General features: G+C 40.3%; 1 protein-coding gene across 3 annotated transcripts in view; it reads left to right on the top strand.

Moving 5' to 3' along the window:
- Nucleotides 1–26454, top strand: part of PDPK1 (3-phosphoinositide dependent protein kinase 1) — a 121998-nt gene that overhangs the window by 57633 nt on the left and 37911 nt on the right. For all 3 annotated transcript variants that reach the window (XM_033914328.1, XM_033914327.1, XM_033914330.1), the window contains 5 exons: nt 3104–3146; nt 9139–9276; nt 9633–9777; nt 11857–11954; nt 20970–21045. In XM_033914328.1, the coding sequence (XP_033770219.1) occupies nt 3104–3146; nt 9139–9276; nt 9633–9777; nt 11857–11954; nt 20970–21045 (500 nt within the window). The remainder of the gene's footprint in view (nt 1–3103; nt 3147–9138; nt 9277–9632; nt 9778–11856; nt 11955–20969; nt 21046–26454) is intronic.

Here is a 26454-nt window from a genome sequence, read left to right on the forward strand (position 1 = left end):
CGATCATCGGGGCTGAGGTCACCCTCTCCCAGTAAACAATCTTCAAGGCAACATTCCTCATCTCAACACTCATCAAGGCAGCAGACTCCAGTGTCGAGGCATCATTCTTCAGAGCAGCCTAGACAATCGAGGCATGAATCTAATCTCTCATCTCCGACTCCTCGAGCAGAGAAGCATGTTTCTAAATCAAAACATTCATCCCCAGCACTCTCTCTTAAGATAAAATGCTCTTCATCACCTGTCTCTTTCACTCCACAATGTTCCAGGAGTCGTCATTATTATTATTCTTTACCTGAAGACTCAGATACTCATTTTCAATATGATCCTGCAGCTTCACAATCTTATTCGATGCCAGAAGGTTCTCCACAAGCAAGATCTCCTTCTTCTTCTCCTTGGAAAGAAGCTTCCCCATCTGAACCAGTATCTTTCACAAGATTCCTGCATCAAATGAGTAAAGACCTGCAAATTGTTCTTGAATCTGATTCCAAATATACTAAGGAGTATTTGGATGAGTTGGAACTGTCCCATCCACCGAAGGAGTCTCTTACGTTGCCTATGAATGATATACTTAAGCATTCTTTTCAGCAAAATCTGGATACTTCTTACTCAGTTCCAGCAGTGCCAGCCAAACTGAATTCTCGTTACAAGGTAGTGCAGTGTAAAGGGTTTGAAAAACCTCAACTGTCCCACCAATCTTTAGTGGTTGAATCTTCTTTAAAGAAATCCAGTCCTTCTAAGGTGTATGCTGCAGTTCCCCCTGGACGTGAAGGTAGAACAATGGAAAAGTTTGGTTGTAGATTGTATTAGAATACCATGATGACAAATAGGAATCTAAACTATAATTTTACCTTTACTTCATATTTGAAGTATTGGATTAAAACCATGCCATCTTATTTCAAATACTTACCTTCACATCGTCTGCCTGAGTTCAAGCACATACATCGTATTCTCACACAGCTCAGGGTGCACATGGTACAAACAGCGTATGATGCCTTTGAGATGACTTCAAAGGTCACAGCATTTTCAGTGGCCATGTGACGTTTGGCATGATTGAGGTTGGTGGACATGGAATCCAATTTGCAAGACAGATTAGTGAACATCCCCTGTCTTGGAGAAGAGCTTTTTGGGGAATCCATTCAAGATGCTACTAAGCGTTTGAACATGAAAAATCCTTTGCCTCCTTACTCAGACCAAAACCTAAAACTTCGGCTTCCAGAGGATTTAAGCCTTCCTCTGTTTATCAGAGGCGCTTGGTGCAATCTGCATCACAAGGAGCCTCAGTCTACCTCCTTGTCTTCAGTTCTGGATTACCTATTTCATTTATCTCAATCTGGCCTCAAATCAACCTCCATTAGAGTCCATCTCAGTACAATTGCTGCTTTTCATCAACCACTAGAGGGGAAACCTTTCTGCTCATCCTGTGGTTTCTAGATTTATGAAAGGACTTTTCAATGTCAAACCACCTCCAGTGGTTTGGGATCTCGATGTTGTTCTTGCTAAATTGATGAAGCCTCAATTTGAACCAATGTCTACGGCTCATCTGAAATGCCTCACTTGTCTTTCTCATCTCTCTCACTTCTGCTCACAGAATTAGTGAGCTACAAGCTTTAGTAGTGCACCCACCTTTCACAGTATTTCATCAAGACAAGGTGTTATTCAGCATTCATCTAAAATTCTTGCCAAAAGTTGTTACAGAATTTCATCTCAATCAATCGTACTTCGAGTGTTTTTTCCCAAGCCTCATTCTCATCTTGGTGAAGTGGTTCTCCATACTCTGGACTGCAAGCGTGCTTTGGCCTTCTACTTGCAAAGGACTAAGCCACATAGATCTTCTCCTCAACTTTTTGTCTCTTTTGATTCAAACAAATTGGGACATCCAGTTTCCAAGAGATCAATCTCCAATTGGTTGGCTGCTTGCATCTTGTTTTGCTATGTTCAGGCTGGTCTGCATTTAGAGGGTCGAGTCACAGCCCACAGGGTTAGAGCTATGGCAGCTTCTGTAGCTTTCCTTAGATCTACTCCTATTGAGGAAATCTGCAAGGCTGCCACTTGGTCCTCGGTTCATACAATCCCCTTGTTGGTTTCTTAGCTAGTTATCTGAACTGAGGAGATGCACACCTTACATCGGGCAGGAAGGCACTCGCACATGCGTGGTGCAGCAGTCGCGAACTTTCTGAAGTTCTTCAAGCAAGATTGCTTGTGAAGCTGTCCACATCGGGGCTCTGTGGATGATGTCACCCATATGTTGAGAATGTCTGCCTGCTGTCCCTGGATAACACCTGTTCTGGTAAGTAACCGTGCTTTATTGTAATCAAGATGGCTGATCATGAAATAAATATGTGGAGATTTGAAACTTCTGACTTTTTGTTTTTAAAATCTACCCAAAACATGTCTTCCTCCTTCACCTTTCCCCTGGGGATATATGTGCTTTTATAGCCTAAATGAGAGTGGATAGTTTTTTAAATAACAAATTTACTTAGGTAAATATCCTCTTTTTAAAAATGCTATTATAAAGAATAGAATTAGTATATGGATATTTTAGTGACCTAAAGGGAAGAGTAGCCTAGTATGATTAAAAGCAACAGGCTCAAAATGAGGGAAGCCAGAGTTCAAATCCTGTTTCTTCCACTGTTCCTTATGAACTTGGGCATCAGTGGAAGAAGTGGAATTTATACACTGGTGATATTCAGATAGTGATAGTGACACAAAATCCTAGTGAAATTGTACTTTTGAATAACAAACTGGAAAATTTAGAGAGAGAATTAAAAAGAAAAAAATTTAAATTAAAAAAAAAAGTTGCCAGTGGTCTGTTTTGACCCCATCAAACTCCCCCCCTCCCCCAGCCTCCCTCTCCCATTCTCCCCCTCCTCTAATATTGAAAATATACTTCCCTGCATTATGAATATTCATTTAAGGATTTCCAGAAACCCAGACTGGAATGTTTGACACCCCTGTTTTAAGCGCAAAAGTTTGGCCATTAGTTAGTATCTTGCTGTTCTCACAGAGTTCTTAAAGAATTGGGATGGCCCAGATTTTACAGTCTTCTAATTTCAGCATGTTTTATACAGTTGTTTTATTAAATCTGTTTATTTTCTTCATTCAGGTCGTTTTAGCCAAAGAATTGGCAACAGGACGAGACTATGCCAGTAAGTAATGATTTGATCAGCTTAGACATTGTGGCTTTTCATTGAAATTGAATTGTCTACATCTACAAGACAGACTCTTAGAGGTTTTATACAGGCATGCTGTTCTCTATGTAGTTCTGTAACTAAAAAGGTTTATTGTTGACACAACCTATTAATCAATAGAGATACAAAGAAGCAAAAATTTGCAATTAAAATTGGATTAGGTAAGCTGATGCATTTGTTTGTTTTTAGAGAGGGCCAAGCCAATGATTCGTTACTGAATATACTTGTATAAACTAGAAATTTTTAGGTCCAAAAAAGTTTTAAAATGGGGGTCTTTGTTTATATTCGAGTCGCTCCCCGCCACTGCAAGCCCCCCTCCCCTCCCCGAACTGGCAGATTTTTGCCACTGCAGTCTGCCATGCCCCCACCTGATTGGAGCTACTGTTTCCTCCCTCCCTCCTTACCAAGCGAGTGAAACCCTTCCCCACCCTACCCCCGGGCCAATGTGTTCCTGGTGGTCTAGTGGTGCGTTGAGGTGGGAGCAATTCCTATTTGCTCCTGCTCATTCTTTCTCCATTTTTCGGCAATTTTTACAGCGGAGAAAGAATGAGCAAGAGTGAATAGGAATTGCTCCAACTCCAACGCACTGCTAGACCACCAAAAATCACAGTAGGCCTATGGGGGAAGGGAACCTAGCTTCAGTCTGGTGGGGTTGGGGGTGTAGGCACATGCTGATTGTGGCAGCAAGCGTCTGTCGGTTCGGTGGGGGAGGGAGGGAGGTGGCATGCGGTGGAGGGGAAGACTACAGGGAGAGAGTATGGTAGGGCACCATGAGGAAGGTAAGGGGAGGAATGGTAGAATATAAACCCTTAGTTTATATTCGAGTTACCAATTTTTCCACCTTTTCAGGGGAAAAATGGTATCTTGGTTTATATTCAGATGGGTTTATATTCGAGTATATACAGTGGTACTTCTAGTTTTTCTGTTAAACTATTTTAAATCACAGCTAACAGCTCGCTTGATCTTAATTAGAATTTCCAGAGCCCTCATTACAGCAAATAATATATGCTAAAGTGGAATGTGAAATACACTAAACCAGACTAGTCCATCCTACAGCCTGTGGGTCAGAACCTGGCCCACCATTTGCCTTCTCTTGGCCAACAGAAGATCAGCAGTTCTGTTTTTGTTTTTGCAGGGGGGAGACAGATTCTTTCCATGGGATCCCTGCTTCCCCTCTGCAACTAGTCCATCCATGAGCTTGAACCACACACTGCTAGAAGTTAGGGTTGGTCTTATGGTTTCAGATACAACAAGACTTGAAACTGCAAGACCAACCCAAACTTCTGGCACTGAGTAACTTAAGCTCGTGGATAGAGTAATCTCAGCAGGAAAGCAGGGGTACCATGTCATGAATCTGCATCTGAAGACTAGTGAGGGGAAAGAACTTGGGTGAAGGTTTGGATGGAGGTACATAAGAGAGAGAGAGAGCACAACATGGGTGCATGCATGCATGTGCGTCTCGGCTATCTGAAACTTATGAAATATTGAATGTGGCCAATAACCAACAGTGTCTGCAGTACAAGAACAGCAAGCAAAAACAAAGAAAGAAACTGCAGACAATTTGTACAAGATGCAGGCTGTGTTTATTCTACCCAATATTAAATGCAGTAACTAATACCACCTTTTTGCAAACCAAGAGACCCAACATGCCTTCTTTTTTGTTCCGGCATCCATTTCGCGCTGTACTGTTGGCTCATTGCATACGTTCACTATCCATTTAAATTATGGTTTGTTTTTTATCTTACTAACCATGGACCCCTGAAGAAGGCATGTTTTCCGAAACACGGACTGTGTTGGGTCTCTTGGTTTGTAAAAAGGTGGTATTAGTTACCGCATTCAATATTGGGTAGAATAAACACATATTGAATGAGGCCACCATTTAAAAAAAATAAAAATTGGAAAGCCTGTACTAGATATTTCAGAGTTTGTGACCCTGCTTAACTAAATCTTCCTAAAGTCTCCAGACGTGAAATTTATGAAAACCTGCAGGCTTTGTAGCAGCTTAAATTTGGAAGATATAGGTGGATCTTGTATGGTTAAAATGGTATGCACTTGCAAAGATGCAAGTATCATGGTACATTAATTCGACAATTTTCACATTAAAGATGTTCAGTTTCAGCAAAAGTCTGCATCAAAATAAGCATAAACGTCAGAAATGTTCATATTTCCCATTAAACTATGGTCTTGGAACTTTACACAATTAAAGTACACAACTATATGAAGAACTCATTTTTGATAAATTGACCCCAAATTTATTTTTCAGGCAATTTTCCAGCTTATGAAATTTGTGACTTCAGCTGTGTTTTCTTATGCAAGGTCACATATGAATCACAAATTCAGATTCATAAAAGGACATTCTATTTGTTGTGTGGGCCTTCCAAACTAGCCCCTTACCACATAATTTAACTCTCCTGCCTCTGGATCTGGCATTTGCTGCCACCCTTCCCTGCCCACGGCCTAGCAACTGTCCTTCCTGGTGTACCTCTGTTTCTAGGCGGCAGCAACATGCAACCACTACTTGCACTGCCCCCACAGGCTTCCCTCTGCCACATCCGGGTGAAACTGAAAGAAGCCAAGAGAGAGAGATGTCTGGCGAAAGCTGAAGAGCAAATGGCTAGGAATGTAAAAAAGGGAGACAAAATTTTTTTCAGATACATTAGTGAAAGGAAGAAGAAGAAGAAAAATGGAATTGCGAGACTAAAAGATACGTATCGATATGTGGAGAGTGATGAGGAAAAAGCAAACATGTTAAACAAATACTTCTATTCTGTGTTCACGGAAGAAGATCCTGGAAAAAGACCAAGATTGTCTGACAAAGTTACACACGAGAATAGAGTAGATACCGTGTCGTTCACAGAAGAAAGTGTTTATGAATAACTTGAAAAATTGAAGGTGGGCAAAGCGATGGGATTGGACTGGATCCATCCCAGGATATTGAGGGAGCGCAGAGATTTTCTGGCGGGTCCAATTAAAGATTTGGTTAACAAATCTTTGGACACGGGAGTTGTTCCTGGGGATTGGAGAAGAGTGTATGTGGTCCCTATTCACAAAAGTGGTCGCAGAGATGAAGCAGGAATCTACAGGCTGGTTAAGCCTCACTTTGGTTATTGGAAAAATAATGGAAGTGTTGCTGAAAGAAAGGATAGTGAAATTCCTAGAATCAAATGGGGTACAGTATCCGAGGCAACATGGTTTTTACAAAAGGTAAATCATGCCAGACTAATCTGATTGAATTATTTTAGGTGATTGGAGAATTGGATCAAGGGCATGTGCTAGACGTAATTTACTTAGATTTCAGCAAAGCTTTGACATGGTTCCTCATAGAAGGCCCTTGAACAAACTTGATGAGCTGAAGTTAGGACCCAAAGTGGTGAACTAGATTAAAAACTGGTTGACATACAGATGCCAGAGGGTGGTGGTTAAAGGAATTTGCTCGGAGGAGGGAAAGGTGAGTAGTGGAGTCCCTTAGGGATCGGTGCTGGGAACAATCCTGTTCAATATGTTTGTGAGCGGCATTGCCGAAGAGTTAGAAGGAAAAGTTTGCCTTTTTGTGGATAATACCAAGATTTGTAACAGAGTAGACGCCAAGGAGGGAGTGAAAAACATGAAAAAGGATCTGCAAAAGTTAGAAGAATGGTCCAATATCTGGCAAATAAAATTCAGTGCAAAGAAGTGCAGAGTAATGCATTTGGTGATTAGAAATCAGAAGGAGCTGTATGTGCTGGGAAGTGAGAGGCTGATATGCATGGATGGGGAGAGGGATCTTAGGGTGATATTATCTGAAGATCTAAAGATGAAGAAACAGTGTGACAAAGTGGTGATTGTTGCCAGAAGGATGCTAGGCTGTATAGAGAGAGGCGTGACCAGTAGAAGAAAGGTGTTGATGCCCCTGTACAGTTCAATGGTGAGGCCCCACTTGGAGTATTGTGTTCAGTTTTGGAGACTGTATCTGTCAAAGGACATAAAAAGACTTGAAGTTGTCCAGAGGAAGGCTACGAAAATGGTAGGAGATTTGTGCCAGAAGACATATGAAGAGAGACTGGAAGCCCTGAATATATATACCCCAGAAGAAAGAAAGGACAGGGGGAGATATGATTCAGACATTCAAATACTTCAAAGGTATTTAACGTAGAACAAAATCTATTCCAGAGAAAGGAAAATGGCAGAACCAGAGGTCATAATTTGAGATTGAGGGGTGGTAGATTCAAGAGTAATGTTAGGAAATTCTTCTTTACGGAGAGGGTGGTTGATGCCTGGAATGCGCTCCCGAGGGAGGTAGTGGAGAAGAAAATGATGACAGAGTTCAAACAAGCGTGGGATGAACACAGAAGATCTCTAATAAGAGAATAATGGGTATACATTGAATAAACTAAGGCCAGTACTGGGCAGGCTTGCACGGCCTGTGTCCTGTATATGGACATTCAGTTGAGGACGGGCTGGGGAGGTTTTTGATGGCTGGGATGGTTAAGATGGATTGGAGTGAGTTTTGATGGAGACTCCAGTAGATGGAACCTAAGCACACTACTGGGCAGAGCTCTGGATTTCTGGCCCAGAAATATCTAAGAAAAAGCACCATTTAAACAAAATTAATTTATGGAGCATGTATGGTTGGGCAGACTGGATGGACCTCTCAGGTCTTTATCTGCATCATTTACTATGTTACTATCTCACCAGAGAGAAAACAGGAAGTGACATCAGTGAGGGCCGAGTGTGACACAGGAATGTTTGTGGGGTCAGCACAAGAAGTGAATATGCATTGTTGCTCCTGCCTCCAAAAGTGATGAAGTTTGGGAAGGGGGAGTATTAGAGAGGAGGGAGTAGTTGCCAGGCTTTTGGCTGGTGACTAGGTTGGTTCTCTTTTCCGACAGTAGAAGCATGCTGTTATAAAAAACTTTTTAGATAGGACCTTGGCATTCCAGGCTGGATTAATGAATTCATGTTTGAACGTTCTTATTTCCCTATCCCTTTCCTATTATCAATTTCGGAAAGATCTTAAAACTTACCTTTTTAAAAAATATGAAACACAGAATTGATTTTAATTTTTAATCTTTATTAATTCAGTTAGTTCTTAATCAATTTATTTGATGAATTTGTACTATCAATCTGAATTCTGTTTTTAACAATGTTTTAGGATGCTGCTATTTCTTAGCCTAGGGTTGTATTGCTTAGACTTGTATTATTTTTATTGTAACATTGCTGTATGACTTTGTACTACTAATGGCTATTGCATTGTTGTTGAGAACCACCATGAACTGATGGTTTGGCGGTATATAAAAATTAATTATTATTACTATTATTATTAAATGTCATATCCATGTGTGGTAGAGAGGGATGAGAAAGGCAGCTATTGCTCAGTTGTCTTGGATGGACCTGGGCCCACCCATAGCTGTGCCACAATTTTATATTAAATGTTTAATGAGTAGAAGGTTTGGCCAGAGCAGGAATGAAAGAACTGAATTTGCATAAAAATGCAGCCTCCTAATTTTACATTACATTACATTAGTGATTTCTATTCCTCCATTACCTTGCGATTCAAGGCGGATTACATCCAAACTAAAACAAAAATTACATTCAAAATTTGAAGGAATAGAATAAGTGATTACATAGAATTTTTAAGGTAATATATGTTGAGTAAAGAGTTATCAAAGGGAAGTGGAGGTCTTTAGGAGATAAGAATAGGGTGAAATTATGGGTTTTAGATAACGTTTGGTAGATAAAAGAGCAGTAGAGAAATCTAAGGGTAAATATAGTGTTGGATATTGGGTTGGGATTGGTTGTGCTGGATAGATTTTATGTGTTTTTTTGAAGAGTATGGTTTTAATTTCTACAGTAAAGTAATTTCTTATTTGATTAGAAAGATTCTAGAATATATCATTGTTAGTGTGCATATTAACTCCCATTATTTCTTTTGATGTTTTCTTAATGAAGTCTTCACTCTGTATTTTTCAAGTCAAAATTCTAGAAAAGCGTCATATCATGAAAGAGAAAAAGGTACTGTACGTGACCAGGGAAAAAGATGTGATGTCGCATCTGGATCACCCATTCTTTGTAAAACTATACTTCACGTTTCAGGATGAGTTAAAACTCTGTATCCTTAATTTTTAAAAAACCAACTATTTACTGTTTATAACCAAATGTGGGGGAAATGTTTTGGGTCTGTGCTAAGTATGGTATTTTAAAGAAAAAATGTTGATCAGCTTCCATGTTAATAAAATGTTTACATCCACTTCTTGGTTTTTATAACATTAAAAAATATGTAGCAATTAAATTTAATTATTCTTAAATCAGAAATGTCCTACGGTAATACTCAGATTGAGGAGTATACTGTATATTGTACAGCTTCATCTGAGGTGGTTGTAAAAGCCTGTTGCTTACGACCAAACAAATTTCATTAGTTGACAAACTGTCTTCTGTTCTGGTGTGAATCCTTAACCCTGTGTACAGACTTTGGTCTTAGCTATGCCAAAAATGGAGAGCTTCTAAAATACATTCGCAAGATTGGCTCATTCGATGAGACCTGTACTAGGTTTTACACTGCTGAGATTGTTTGTGCTTTAGAATATTTGCACGGGAATGGAATTATTCACAGGTAACGTACAGAGATACCCAGGAATGCAATTGAGGACATTTTATTGTTGGGAGAAAAAGTGAACAAAATGTGAGGATCCCTTTTGATAAAGCAGTCTTCTTTGAAAATCTTGGCTTTGCTCTTATTATGCTCCCTCCTGCCGCAGACATTCTGGGGGAGGGAGGGTTAGTTTGAGAGTGGCAATGACAGGGAGTGAGCATCCCTCCTGCCAGCCAACTTTGCAGCAGAGGGGGGGGGGGTTCCCTTCTGCAGCTGCTGAGTTGATTGCGGCAGGGAGATTTCCATGGCCCGATCAGCCCAGCGGCCGCCTTTATTTGAAATGTAGGGCAGCATTTTTGCTGGTCTACATTTCAGGCATCTATCGCAGCCCTAGGGAGATGCCTAGGGCCGCTTAAGCTCACCCAAGGCCACTTCCAGGTGACATCACACCCATGCCCAGGTTAGAGACTGCAAATTACAGACCAGTAAGTCTCACGTCAATAGTATATAAACTTATGGAAACATTGATTAAACACAAATTAGATATGATTCTGGATGATGAGAGACTGAGGGATCCCCACCAGCATGGATTTACAAGGGGGAGATCCTGCCAATCCAACCTGATCAGCTTCTTTGACTGTGTAACAAAACAACTAGACAAGGGAGAGTCCCTAGATGTAGTGTATCTAGACTTCAGTAAGGCTTTTGATAGCGTCCCACACCGTAGACTTAAAAACTTTATTTATCAGATGCTATGATGGCTTTGATACAGTTATGAGCATTTGATTTGTGTAACAAGTATCATCTTCCCTTCCAATTTTTTTGTTATCAATTATTTGAGTTTCAGGGATGATATACATTTAAGGCCTTATTACACATTATCTTTATGGTAATTGTGTTTCTGACAGGTCTGTCTGTTTGGGGAGGTTTTCATTTTTTTTCCCTTGCACAGATATTTTGCGTGTATTACACACACAAAATATCTGCCCCATAAAAAAAAATGAAAAAATCCCCCACCGCTCGAACAGCCCTCCCCCAACGACCCCCGACAATCGCATGCCCCCTGAACCACTGTTCCCCCACCCAACCCCAAAAAGATAGCAGGAGGGAAGCCGACTCCCGCTGGCCCGCCCACTTCCCTGAAAAAAACATAAAGAGGGATGCCTACTCCCTCCTGCCCACGCAGCGCCTCCTCCCTGCCCCGGTATCTATAACTTCCTCTGGGAGCAGGAGAAACCGCAAACACCTCCTGCTCCTGCCCCTCCAGCCTGCTATGCCACTGGACCTTAGGCCCCTCCTCGGTGCATCATGTAATGCATGGGGAGGGTCCTAAGGCCCTTATTGGCTCAGGTGCCTCATACACCTCCCTTGGGAGGAGCATGAGGCATCTGAGCCAATTGGGAACTTCCTTAGGAAGAAGCCTAAGGAAGTCCCCGATTGGTCAAAACAAATGGCGTCCCTGATTGGCCAAAACAAATGGCATCCCTCCTGCCGTCTTTATTTTTTTGAGGGGCGGGGGGAGGTAATTCATGGCAGGAGGGAGTAGGTGTTTGTCAGGGATAGTTGGAGGAGGGCCAGCAGTGGGAGATTTTTTACATTTTTTTTTTTTTAATGGGACAAGAGATTTTGCTTGTGTAATACAAACAAAATATCTGTGCCATGAAAAAAAAAATAACCCACAACCCGGCAGAAGCCCTGACAGCAGTGACAGGAGGCTACTTCCCCTGTCACTACTGTTAGGGCTCTGCCATGTGTCAGTCTCTCACTGCATGCAAACCCACTGACTCAATTGCTCAAACTTAATAGTGAATCAATCGCTGTTGGAAAATTGGCTAGAGAATCGGACAACAGCGATTGAGTTGCTATTGTTAGTGAATCTAGCCCTTGGTTTTAGCAGGCTGACTTGATAATTCCTCTCTCCTTTCTGGAGCATAATGTTTTTTCACATATTGATAACTTCTGTAGTGCTGTAATATGAGTACATATTTGTATTGTGCACTGCACCTATGACATTGTTTGATTTTTTTTTTTTTTTTTTACCTCTCTTTGCTTTTGTTTAACTTCATGGGACATCCTGTAATCTGTTTTTAATCTTGGTAGGGACCTTAAACCAGAGAATATTTTACTAAGTGAAGACATGCATATTCAAATAACAGATTTTGGAACAGCAAAAGTATTACCGTCAGATAGTAAACAAGGTAGGTATGTGTTTTCTAAAAAAAAAAAAAAAAATAGTTTAAATTCTTGCTATTATATGTTTGTTTTGGCATGTCAAAACCTCATAGGAATTTTATTAACGTGTGGTCAGTGAATGGAATTAATGGTTGTCTTAGAAAACGTATTTGTATGCTCCTTCTTCGATATATCATGTTGTGTAAGTGTGAAGCTTGCTTGGTTTGTGTCCAGATCAGTAGGCCTCATACCGAAATACTAAGTGATCTAGTTGAGAATTTATTTATTTTTTGGTATGCAGTTAGTCCTGTAACTTTTGAATCCTTAAAATGAAAGGTGGGAAGAGGATGAAGGACTAGATGGCTCAAAAAAATTTGTTCAGTTGTTGGTCTTTAACCTCTAGGTCCTGCTCAAATCATTACTCACTAAGGGCAAGATTCTCAAAATTTTAACGCCGTCGCTGAACTGTTTTCCGGCAGTTTAGCCTGCACGCATTTTAGTGGCAGATTATCAAAATGAATTACAGTAAAACCTTGATTTGCGAGCATAATTCGTTCCAGAAGCATGCTTGTAATCCAAAACACTCGTATATCAAAGCAAATTTCCCCATAGGAAATAATGGAAACTCAGACGATTCGTTCCACAACCCAAAAACTTTAATATAAAATACTATATGTACTTGTATTAAAAGACCTCGCTCATTTAGAACAGTCGCTGCACTCCTGCAGCATCGGAGAAGAACCATCGGCTCAGTTGTGATGTGTATACACTGTATGTTCTTGTATTGCAAGACATTGCTTCAATATCAAGTTAAAATTTAATCAAATGTTTTGCTTGTCTTGCAAAACACTTGCAAACCAAGTTACTTGCAATCCAAGGTTTTACTCTATCTCTGTCTTTAGCAAGGTTTATAGCAGTCTCTGACAACGGCATGCAAATGTGCTCTCTAACACTGAAACGAGAGCCCTCTGGTGGATTCTTAAAAATCGCCGAGGCATTTTCAAAGAGCGGCATCGGCTTTTGGTGACAAAACCAGTGACTGGTCCGTGGGTGTTGTTACAGTACCAGCAATTGTGTTTTGACTGTGGCTAATGAAAAAAAAGTGTATCTAATATAATTTAAAGTGGAGGGTAGTAAAATCACACTTCTTTTGAGTTTTGGGGAGAGACAGGCATGTTTCAAGCATGCTTGTTAAAAGCCAATTTTTCTTCTTGAGCGCATGTATGATACCCTTGCCTCGTGTGTTTCTGGCTGTGGGTCTTGATTAAATTTTACATAAAAAAACAAATTACAAGATTTACCTGAATTAAAGTAGTTTCGTTTGGAGAGAAAGGCATGTTTTATGTCTCTCCTGCTGCCAGCAGCAGAGTGTTTTTTATTTTGTTTTGGTTGGTTTTTTTTTTGGGGGGGGGGGGGTTACGGCATTTTTTTTCTGAGCATGCCCATCAGTGATGGGCACATGCAAATGTAGGAAATCTTTGCTGCTGTCCGCTGCTCTTATTTGCATGCGTGATTTTTTAAGAATGTCTCTGGTTTTTAGATTCGGTATCAAAATGGCTGCATTAGCAGACCGTCGCTTTTTTTTTTTTTCTTTAATAAAGTTTTATTGTGATACCATTGCTTTTTAATGTGGGTTTTTGAGAATCCTGGCCTAAGTCATTATCACATAGAAGTTTTTTTTACAGGACAGTGTAAAACAATTTGCTCTCAACCAAGTCCCAGTAAATAGGTATCAACCACTACCAAAAAAAAAATCTTTCCAATTGCAATTTAACATTAATTTGCATCATTGATAGCCTAAGTAAACACCCAAAAGTACATTTTGTTAAAACTGATACATTCACACACTTAGTAATGGCCTCTCCAGAGCAAGGTTGAGCCTGAGGCAGATGATCAGGGAAAGTTTGAATTTCCAGTGCTAGAAAGGTGCATAGTTAGATTAATGTCTGTAGCATGTGAGCACAGGCTGGTGACCTGCCCATAATAGGCACTTCCCCTGTTAAGATTGAGGGAGAGTCACTTTGTGCTGCTGCTTCTTCTGTTTGTTTGGGATCCAGGAGCAACAGTAATACAGAAACTCTGAGCACCCCTGAAGTGATCTATTTTCCTCCTCCTCCTCCCCCTCACCCACCCATCCCCGCTACATATCACTTTTGTGCTCAGAAAGGACCTGCAGGGACACTCGCACCTTGAATTGCTGCCCCTGTGGATCACGTTGCAGCTAAGTGCATATTGAGCTGTCCTGGCTTAATGCTGCTGGTGGCTTGTATAGCTCTTCGTCCACACTGATTTAGAGTTCATTTGTGATTTGGTTTCTCCTTGTTCTCTCATCTTTTTCAAAGGAAGGCGAGAAGAGTAGAGCAAGGGGAAGAAAAGAGGGAAGAGGGCAAAAAAGTGGTGAGGGAATGTGTGATTAGAGAAAGAGATGTGGCGTGGAAAGAATAAAAAGAGGACAGGAAAGGTGGTTGTGGTGTTGAGGGGAGGGGGAAAAGGTGAGACATATAGACCAAGTGACTCAGCATCAACCCTGGAAAGGCGAGCAGATGTAGTCTATAATACATTGGACCCTAGAAGAGAGAAAGGAGCAGCCCGTCCTTCCATGAATACTAACAGCTATATAGGAGCTACTCCTATTGCATTTCTCCCTCCGTATTCGCTGTGATAGGGGATTAACAGACCCGCGAATACAGGAAAAACCTCAAATAACTTTTTCATATGTTTGCTGTTTTCTATTAAAACCCATTGTGACTATGGTGAAACCGCGAATAACATGGCGGGAGACCTGGCCTGTTCCTGAAGGAGAGGCAAAACACAGTGAAGAAAGTGCTGGGAATCAGCGATTTTCTCTGTAAATGCTTGGAATTGGTGATTTCTCTATGCAAGTTGATGTAATTGGGAGGGAGGGAGAGGAGAGAAGCCAGCAAGCTAAAAACCGCGAATAATCGAAACCGTGAAAACGGAGGGAGAAGTGTACTCATTTCTGTAGTTTCTTGTACTCCCCCCCCCCCCCACACACACACACACACTCGCACTCCCTTTTAGGTTTGAATGCTTAGAGAGGGGTTAATAGACTGGAGGCTTCTTTATTTTATTTATTTGGATATAGCTCACACCTTTTCATCAGTAACTCAAAAATGAGTTACATTCAGATACTCTGGGTATTTTTCTGTCCCTGCAGGGCTCACAGTCCATTTGTACCTGAAGCAGTAGAGGGTTACGATTTACCCAAGATCACCAGGAACAGCAGTGGGGTTTGAACCAGCCTTCCCTGGCTGTCAGCCCAGTGCTCCAACCACTAGGCAGCTACTAGAGATATACATAGACACGCATTCAGCACCTTGTACATTTCACATTAAGCTGTCTAAAAATAAAAATGCAATTCAGATTGCATTAATGTTGCTTATATGTATACTGATCTACCCAACATACTCTACAAGGTGAATATTGAAGAACAATTTATAGAAATATTCGAAAAAATAATTAAGAATAAAAAACCAAAAAGTTTTGAAAGCATACAGCATGTTGGGTAGGTCTTTGAAACAAACCCCGATGAAGGTTATATTTTGAAACACCTTCTTAGCAGCAAAATATGTACAGAGGTGTGAAGTTTTGTGTATGTGTTTAGATATAGATAATCAGTGATTCCTAAACTTGTCCTGATGGAACCCACAATGAATATTAATAAGAAATTTGCCTCTGCCGCCTCCACTGCATGCATATTCATTGTGGATATCCTGACTGGCTGGGTTTCCTCCAGGAAGAACCTGTAAAAATGCATAATTGAACGTATGGCTTCTAAATATTAAACTTTGTCTCGGATACAGCTCCTCCGTGTATCATACATTATGGGGGCAGTTTCCAAAAGCCATTTCTAGTTCAAAAGGCATATGAGTCTTGAACGAGTAACTTATTCACCTTTAATTGCAAGTTGTGTAGAAGGCATCGTGTAACATTTTTGGATCCACCTGTATCTCTCGGCTCCTCAGTTTTTTCCTCCTCGGCTCCTCAGTTTTTTCTACACATGTGTTGAAGGTGTCTCTTTAATCTGACATCTAGTGTTCTGTTCTGAAGAAGGTTATTATCTGCAATGTTGTGTCTTTGACGAAACTCTTTTTTTTTTTTTTTAAATATCTTTATTCATTTTCAAAAAGTTACAACAAGTGTACAACAATCAATCAGAAAGACCTTAAATCATCACTTGACATTCTTATTTATATTATTCCAAAGAAATAATTATAAAGAAACCCATCCCACCCTCCCAGATACCAATTTATGTTACTTCAAATAAATTCTTATATAAGAAGCCCACCCTCCCACCCATATACCAATTAATAACAATTGTCAATTATAATCCTTCAAAATCCCACCCCCTTATCTTATTCAATATTTTGAAACTCTTGAAAAAGAGGGTTTGGTTTCCACTCTTAAGTTAAACTGTTAAATTTTTTTAAAAATAACAAAACTGGTATGATCTAGCATTATACAGGTGAGAAATAGCTAGTATAGACCATTTTAGCTTTTCATTGTAGCTTAAATTTTCGAATTTTCTGTCTGTAAAATAGACCCTACCACATCTAAGCCTGTCATTGAGTAGGGGAGTGTGCTTGCTCATTTGACTCTAGCAGTCATATGGCTGAAAGGAGACTCAGAACTTAACCTTCAGCCTACTGAGGGCAAGCAGTAGCATTGACTCAGAACAGAGTTCAAGCAGTTCTTCAGATGGATCAAACAGCTGAGGCAACTCTATTAGCTTGTGTGGGCCTGCAAAAGGAAGCAGCAGTAAGAGAGGCAACCTAGGACGCCGCTGGGGTTAATGACACACAAATGCTTAGTCTTCGATTACATGTTTCATTGCTGTTTTAGACTTGTTTGAATATATTTTCATTGTAAGCTACACAAGCTGTATAAAAATGTCGGAGCCATATCTAAGCTTGCATGTTGAAATTAGTATAGAGAAGTCGCAAGATTGCTGGCGGTATATAAGAATAAAGTTATTATTATTATTATTATAATAAAAATGATCTGAACAGCATATGAAAACAATGCTTAGTAAGGAATAAAGAATGTTTGGAGACTACATCAATTGTTTGTGGAGCAGATAGGAGAAAAGGTGGCATGAGTAATTGGGACAGATCAAAGCAAAGAGGAAGTATGCATAGGTGTGTCATGAGACATGTGTCACTGATTCAGACAGGCCCTTAAGAATTGAAGATTTGGATAGAAATGCTAGGTGCTCCGGTTTTCGAAAACACCACAACACAGAATACTCGATGATTGGTCTTGTAACTAACATCCATTACTACTTAGACCATCACAAATCCCTTGCCCTTTTTTCGCTGGATTTATCTGCAGCTTTTGATACCATTGACCATGATCTTTTACTGAATCGGCTGGAATCTCTAGGTATAGGTGGTCAAGTTTTGAACGGGTTAATTTCTTTTCTTTCTGACCGTTCCTCCAGAGTCAGATTTAATGATGACTATTCTAAACCTTACTCACTTATCTATGGGATACCCCAAGGTTCTATCCTGTCACCTGTCTTCCCTTTCCTTCTTTGATCATGTCTGTCTTTAATCTGACTGCAAGAAAAATTGTTAGTTGTTATATTTATTATGTACGTTGTCTTTTGTACCCTATTATTTGTTGGACCACTAACTAGTGGCTTTTTAAGTTGTTCATCGCTTAGAAAGTTTGTATAAGCGATTCATCAAATGGTAATAAAACTTGAAACTTGAAATGTTCAAATTTAATCCACACACACTTTAACTGCTTATCTGTATCAGAAAACCACTTCTGTCAAGCTAATGATTTCAGCTATCTCGGCTTTTAGTTTCCAGAGGTCATAATTCCTGTGCAGCATCACTTGTAAGAAAGTGTTGGAATGTAGGTTTCCCAGCTGTTATCAGTGGATAGAGAAGCCTCATGTGAGGTGGCTGAGACATACAGGACATGTCCTCAAAGATTTCTGAGATTGTGTGCTAAAAGAAAGAAATGCATAATAATTTGAACAGTTATTAGTTAAAGAAGAATTTGTTCTCTTAGTATGACTTTGTTTCCCCTAAGGAAACTCTTTTTAAAAAGTTCTTCCCATATAGCCACTCACAGTGATCAATATTAGTAAAACAGGATGTTAACAGGTCACACAGACTAAGTATTCTTCTTCCCATAAACACAAACCAGGGAGAATCTTTTAGTGCATCAAGCCGTAAATGCGCCGACTTTTATTAGAACCCAATGCAGTGCTGTATGAATACAGCACCTATCATAAGATCAAAACAGAATTTGGAAAATGGGCAGTGGGCATGATATAGAGTAGTGTATCTCAAACTGTGTGCCGGGGCACACTAGTGTGTCTCCTGAGATTCCAAGTGTGCTGCAGCACACTGAGGAGGAAGAGAGGTGCCTGCCAGCTGACTTCCCTATGCGGTGCGGTGCCAACGTTGCCCAATTCGCAGAAAGCCTGCATGTTTCCCCCCTTCTCTCTAGCATCCTCCAGCTTCACCCCTGGTCTCCTGGTCTCACCTTTAAAGTTAATTACAGCGGGACTCGTGAGAACTGACGGCAGCCATTCAGGAAGCGGCACAGGCAGCAGTGCGGAAAGCTGGCTCCTGCCCGTGCCAATACATGCTGGACTACCAGGCTATAAGAGTGTTTTTAAAAGGTACGACGGAGCAGGCTATAAAGGTGTTTTAAAAAGGCACGGAGGAGGGTATGTGTGTGTGTGTGTGTGTGTGTGTGTGTAAAAATTTGTATCTTCGCTGCATAAGACGCACCGACATTTCCACCCACTTTTGGGTGGAAAAAAGTGTATCTTATGGAGCGAAAAATACAGTAATTAACTTTCCCAAACTAACCACAGTTTTAGCATTGGAAATGTTCAAAAGATACCTGGCAGAGGTATTGAAGGTACCACAAGCATCTTTTCCACCTATTATAAAAAAAATGTATTCTTTGCTTTCTGGAAAGAAAAAGCCTGCTGCTGAACAAGATCCTGCATTTGATATCTTGGACTTGACAAATATTTTAGAAAAGTTAGATTCTGAACAGATGTCTTTAGCTACACTTTTTATACAACTAGCTTTAGATTCAGACAGGGATTGCTTATTAAAAATGTTTTCTAAATACAGTACTCCCCCCGATATTCGTGGGGGTTCCGTTCCAGGAACCCCCGCGAATCTTGAAAAACCGCAAATACGGTTTTTCATGGGGGAGATTGGAGAGGGCAGCGGGAGAGGCAGGAGAGAGCAGCCGGAGCACCGGTGAGTGCAGGAAATCACTCGATGTATGCTCCGACCGCCTTTTTCTGCACTAAGTCGGGCCTTACCAATCAGGAGCTGCATGTCAAAGCTGAATTGTAAGGGCCGTGTTACAAAGGTAGTAAAGGGTAGTTTGTGGCAAATTGTGGATTAGCTTGCCAAGGAGGAAATAAGAAAACAGTGACAACATTCAGGCATATTTGGGAATAGTGAAGGTGAGGGCAATGTAATTTGAGTGTCATCTGGGGCAATTTGGGGTAAGTTAGTTGGCCAGCAACCACTAAGTTATGATACAAAATTTACCTATTTTTTCCTCTTATTTTAACAAACTGCAGTAGTTGCATAGTGAGCACGCAAATTTCTGTGTAGCCCAACATTTAAGATACTGTATGCCAATTAATACATACACAGATGTATTTTCATAAAAATATTTATCTATCTATATATCTATAAAATCAGATGTATATATGTTCCAGCATAACTCCAAAACCATGGACAGATTTCAACCAAACTTGGTATACATATCACTTACTATCTGGGAACAAACACTGAGGGGGTGGGAAGGAGGTGACATGTAAAGAATCATCGAAAAAGACAGATATTGTTTTGACCAATTGTGTGAAACTTGGGGAATGATGTCGCACTGTGCTGTCATTGCTGTAACAATGCCTCCAAGGAAACGTAATGTAATTGGCCAAATGCAATCAAAGCTACATCTAGAGCTTCAGAGACAGTACAGCAGCGTGAGGCCAATTTTATTCCTTTTCCTGTCTAATAGAAGATTAGAATAAATAAATAACCGGGATAAATAAATACCGGAGCAACGCCGGGCAATCTGCTAGTTCAATATATTATATCAAATTAAACTTGAGGTTAAAATTTGAATTAAAATTACAATGCCATTTCTTTCAGGTTTGACAAAGCAATCTAATTTTAAAGAGACTCCTTGCATTCCTTCTTTGTTTTCCTGGAATGCAACTGAGAGATCCTCCTGGTCCAAAAGGTAATCAAGACAAACAAAAGTCAAAGGGCCCCTACTAGTAGAGGAATAAAGGGAAAAGTTAAATAGGTTAAAGAAGTCTCTGGTATCTTAATTATGTAAAAACACAAAAAAGCAATTATCTCCATAGCAATGCTCTTTTTGGACTTGCTAGGTCAAAAAGATCAAAGAAGTTTCTGGTAATACCAGGTTAAAAATTATACATATTCTCATCTTTTCTGGTTTTAAATATGATACTCAGTCTTTCAGATTCACTCATGCACACTTACTTGGGCCCAAAATTTGCATTCGTTCTTCCAGTCATAAAAAAACATTATTAAATAAGTAAAACTGTTCGTTATCTAAATAATTATGTAAACACAAAGGACAGTGAAAACAGTTGTCTCCATGGCTCACAAAAAGGGAGGGGAGCAGCCCATTTGATTACAGACAAAAATTAGAAGTTTGTTTTAGAACTAAAAATCTCTAATTCTTTATCTCTTCAGATATTTATACATTAAAATCTTTCCCTAAATCAGCAAATTACACAAATATATATATTTTATTATTTTCTTCTTCCCTCTCTCTCTATAATTTCCTGGTCTTTTGTTAACTATCTTTTAAAGGTTTTAGTCATGTTTGCTTATTATATAACTATACACACCTTCTATCCAGTCCTACAAAGGTCTCTGTCACGCTCTGCTGTGTGCGCTCTACACGCAAGACAGTGCCATCTCAACAGCAAGAAAAATATCTTATTTTTGCCTTGTAATCTAATTTTTTTTCTAACTTGTCTTATTTCTCAGCGAGAGCAAACTCCTTTGTAGGAACAGCACAATATGTGTCTCCAGAGCTGCTGGCAGAAAAGTCTGCATGCAAAAGGTACCAAGCCTCCATAGAATTTTAAAAATGTATTTTAAAATGCAATTTTTTTTTTACAGCATTTTTGTGAAATGTCCAAGGTTTTCAATGGCACAGTGGGTTATTTTAAGAATACACTTCCCCCTCCATATTCGCAAATTCTGTATCTACGGATTCGCTTATTCGTGAATTTAAATAAAAAAAAAAATACATTTTAATTTTTCGGGCTATTTTAAGCCCTGTAAGCCCCTCCCCCCCCCCTCTTAAGCCTTACCTGGTGATCTAGTGGATTTTCGGAGCAGGAGCGATCTTCCCATACTCCTGCCCCGTGCAGATCGCTCACAGGAAATGGCTCGAGAGACTACGGGAGCTCAAGGCAGCCATTTCCTGTGAGCAATCTGCACGGGGCAGGAGCGTGGGAAGATCTTTCCTGCCCCAAAAACCCAGTAGACCACCAGGTAAGGCTTAAGGGGGGGGGGGGGGCTTTCAGGGCTTAAAATAGCCGGGTGAAGCGGGGGTTAGGGGCAGAACCGGCCCAAATATTATTTGCGGTTTTTTTATATTCGCGGGTGACCTCTGCCCCTAACCCCTGTGAATACGGAGGGGGAAGTGTAGTTGTTTAAGATTTTGCTTTGTAATGTTTATTCCTAAGTTTGTTTGTTTTTTATGTTCGTACTCTGTAAACTGCCTAGTTGTAGATGGAATATAAATTTTTAAAATAAACAAATTTTAGTGCAACTTCGTATGTGTGGGTATTCAAGTACAGTTCAGTCACATGCTCCTCTGGGGTGCAGCAGTAGAGGGGCTCCTTTAAACATGGTCTTCATTGGTCACAGCTTTGGACTTTAACCCCTAGATCTAGACAGCCAGGGAATCAGTAATTTGCTGAAATTTTATTCAGAATGAAGATATAGCAGGAGGGGCAGATTGATACCCAACAGGCTGGTATGAAATCAAAACCCACAGCTATTTTCCTACAATGTACACAGAAATCTTCCCCACCCAACCTACATCAGTAAGTATTTTCCCAACTCATGTTGCATGACACATGCTGATATGAGTAGGCCTGAATAGAGAGACGCACAATAAGTTAGCACAGCTCATCCACTGAAAACTGTATAATATCATTGTCCCAGAAAAACACCGCAATCATGATTTGACAGAAGAGCAGAGAATGAATAACCAGATGTTTCCTCTTACAACCCACCATAAAGAAGTATTCAGATTCTGGTGTCACCTCAGTAGCAGCAACACAAACATCCTCTGCTGCCAGGCACATTTAAAGTTAAATAAAATAAAATTCCACTATATAGCAAAGTTGCCATACCAAACCAGCCCTAACAACCAGAATTCAAACAGCAAGAGTGCTACTTATGAAAAGGCAGCACTGTTAACAGTATACCGAGCCCTAGAACAATAATATGTCTTGGAAAAATTAAAAAGCCAGACTGCTGTAGATCCCTACACTGAAACTGCAAGCTAGCGGAATCCATCACCTATGCAGAACACAGACTTAAGGCACTACAGACTTAAATGGGAAGATAACAACTGGAATAAGAACTTAGGAAGTCAGATTCTGCATAAATACAGAACTGAAGAAATCTTAAACTAAATTAAATCTTTAGGTTTGTATACGGCATCTCTGCAATCGTAGAGCTCGGCACGGTTTACAGGGCTGGGATAGAAAGGAACTCCAATGGACGGTTATAGGATTAAGTGTAAAGTTTCAAGTTTCAAGTTTATTCAAAATTTGTTGAATCGCTTATTTAAATTTACTAAGCGATTTACAGAAACAAGAAAAATAATACAAATACAAGGTTAGTTAAACTTTAATACAATGTTAAAAAGGAAAAAAAATAAAAATAAAAATTGAGTTAAAATTAAGTTAAAATTATACAGACTAACAGACACAAGGAAAGAAGGGTAAAATTACATATGTATAATAAAATAAAAGGTGTGAGGTAAAAGAACATGAGGTTTAAAGGAGTTTAGGGTACCAGAGAGGGGGGGAATGTTACATTTTTGAGAAAAGCCAAGTTTTCAGATGTTTACGGAAAAGTTGGAGGGAGCTTGAATTTCGAAGTGGGGATGTAAGGTTATTCCAGAGCTCGGTGATTCTAAAGGGGAGGGATGTCCCTAGTTTTCCTGCATAAGATATTAGAAGGGAAGGATAGTTTTAATTTTGGGGAGGATCTGGTGGAATTAGGATTTGAGGAATTCCAAGATAGTGGAATAACTGGAGGAAAGATGCCATGTAGGATCTTGAAAGTTAGGCAGGCACATTTAAAGTGGACCCTGGAGATTACTGGAAGCCAGTGAAGCTTGGACAGGAGTGGTGAGATATGGTTGAATTTACTTTTTGCGAAAATAAGCTTAGCCGTGGCATTCTGAATCTGCTGAAGTCTATGGAGGCTTTTCTTAGGCTTAAGTAGATAGAGTTGCAATAGTCCAATCTGGAGAGGATGATGGATTGTACAAGGACGGCAAAGTGCTTTTGATGGAAGCAGGATCTCACTTTCCTCAGCATATGAAGGCTAAAAAAGCATTTTTTTACCAAAGAGTTGAAGTGGTCATTGAAGTATAGTGAAGAGTCCATGGTGATGCCCAGAACTTTGCTTGAGAACTCAAGCTGTAGTGTGGAGCCGGAGGACAATGGGATGGAGGTGAGTAATTGGTCTAATTTTCGACCGAGCCAAAGTAGTTTTGTTTTGGACTCATTCAGTTTCATTTGTACAGTGAGGGCCCAGGATTGGAGGTTCGTTATACATGAGGATAAGTTCTCAGAGAGGTTAGTGAGGTTCGAGTCGGTCTCGAGGAGGACAAGGATGTCATCAGCATAAGTGTAAAGTGTTTCTAGGGGGGATAGATGGAGGAGTTTCAGAGAAGACATATAGATAACATAAGAAATGCCTTTACCGGATCAGACCCTAGGTCCATCTAGTCCGGCGACCCGCACACACAGAGGCCAAGCTAGGTGCTCCCTGATGTTTAAAAGAATAGGAGATAGAGGTGAACCTTGCAGGACTCCACATGTCGGTTTCCAGGGGGAGGATGAGGTGCTGTTCATGTTAACGGTGTAAGAGCGGGAATATAAGAATTTTGAGAACCAGTCTAGAACTGTGGAGTTAATGCCTATCTCGGAGAGATGGAAAACTAGAATATCATGATGGACAACCTCAAAAGCTGTAGAAAAAAAATGAAATGAAAACAGAAATGCACTTTTCTAAAAGCCTCAACAAAATTGTTGCTAACCATGGAAAAACTGAGAGGACTGGAGGGAAACTTATTCAAAACCAAAAACAAACACCCCAGTATCACAAACACCACACCAAAAGCCAGAAGGAGTAATTCTTACAGTGAAAGAAAAGCCTCAGACATGTGTGGATGTGTGTACCCACACCCTACCGCCCAAGCATCACAGACACAAAATCTTTTGCAAGAATTACCTAAAAGCTGGCAGGTGAGAACAAAACATGCGTAGCCAAAACAACTGAATGCTGAAGGCCAACTATCATTTTGTGGTCAAAAACACTGCTTCAGAGCCTTAAGTACCACCAAGTCAGGCTAGCGAGTTGTAGAAATTAACTGCCATTTCCAGAAGGCACCATATTGCAAACACTAATGTGAAAATAAACTTTTTTTCTACCTTTTTGTTGTTTGAGCATTTTCTCCTGATCACTTTGGCCCTGGTTTCTCTTTCTTCATTTGTTTAAATTTTTGTCTAAGGTCTAATGTCCATTTTCTGTTTTTCTTTGTTCTCTTCCCCTGTATCTGATATTGATCTTTCATTTTGTCTCATTTTGCTCTGTTCTCAGTTTATTCCTGCCTCTGTCTACCCATAGCCCGTCATTCCCATGCTGATTCTCCTTCCAATCATTTCCTTTCACCATTTTCTTTCAATTATTTCTTTTCATCTTCAATCACCATCTAATTTACCTCTCCTTCCTCGTCATCTCTTCATATTATCTTGCTCTCTCCTTCCCATCTTTTGATTTTACTCTGCCTTTTAATCCTCATTTTTGGGTTCATAGTCATTTATGCGCGGGACTTCGGCGCACCAACATTGCAGCGCAGACAAATCAGCACAAGACCCCAGCGCGCCGCCTAAAAAGTGATTTTTAAAGAGCTCCGACACGGGGTATGAGTGGGGAACCCCCCCAGTTTACTTCTTACTCTTCGCGCTGCCCGGGTGGGGGGGGGGGGTTGGACACCTCCATTATAGAGTAAACTTAACTTTTTCCTGATTTTTTTTTTTTTTTAAGGAAAAAGTTGTTTTCTCTAATGTGGGGGGTTGCACCCTCTACCCCCCCCCCCAACGGCAGCGCGAAGAGTATGAAGTAAAGTGGGGGGGTTCCCTCCACACCCCCATCGTAGCTCTTTAAAAGTAACTTTTTAAGCGGCACGCTGGGGTTTTGCACCGAATTGTCTGCGCTGCAATGTCGGCGCGCCGAAGTCTCGCACGCTTTTGTCCCGTCACCCATTTTTGACTTTACCACTAGTGTATTTACTGACATTCCATCTCCCACGCCTAACGTTCCCAGCTCATCTTTCACATCTGTCTCCACTTCCCCACATGTCAATAGTTTAATCACAAGGAATAAAAGACCCTTGGTTTTGAGAACCTAATTCATCATTTTTTTACATTAGTAAATCTTTTTTAATAAGTTAACAATGTAATTCATTATGTGCAAAAATATCAAGTGAAAACATCACTAAAATTTTAAAACATACATACATATTCATAGTGTTCCAAAAGGAACTTAACTTTATGTTGGAATAGGGCAACCCCCCCTCCCCTCCCCAGGAAGTCCTTGTAAGGATCAGCTGTGTAGTCCTTCAATCAGTCTATTGATCTTAGTAACATACATCCTATCCTTATGGGTCAATTCAGAACTTTGATTGATTAGTCCAATCTCTTTTAATCCAATCTTTAAAGTCTAATCCTTAGTTCAATCTTCTGTAGTGTCTTTCTAGTCCAATCTTTAAAGTACAGTCCGGCGGCTTATCCGCTTCACAATAACTGCTTCATAAGGGACATTATTCGCCGATGACACCAAACTAAGCAATGTAGTGGGCAAAAGCACAACAGACATAAATTCAATGTCCGACAACATGATGCACGACCTACTCCTACTGGAGCGCTGGTCTAGGTCCTGGCAACTCAGCTTCAATGCCAAAAAATGCAAAGTCATGCACCTGGGCAGCCAAAATCCATGCAAGACTTACACCCTTAATGGCGAGATCCTAACAAGAACTGAAGCAGACTTAGGGGTGATCGTCAGTGAGAACATGAAGACTGCCAATCAAGTGGAGCAAGCTTCATCCAAGATAAGGCAAATCATAGGATGCATACGCAGGAGTTTCGTTAGCCGTAAGCCTGAAGTCATTATGCCATTGTGTAGATCCATGGTGAGGCCCCACCTGGAATAC

The sequence above is a fragment of the Geotrypetes seraphini genome, chromosome 11 (genome assembly GCF_902459505.1).
Source record: "Geotrypetes seraphini chromosome 11, aGeoSer1.1, whole genome shotgun sequence".
Classification (NCBI taxonomy): domain Eukaryota; kingdom Metazoa; phylum Chordata; class Amphibia; order Gymnophiona; family Dermophiidae; genus Geotrypetes; species Geotrypetes seraphini.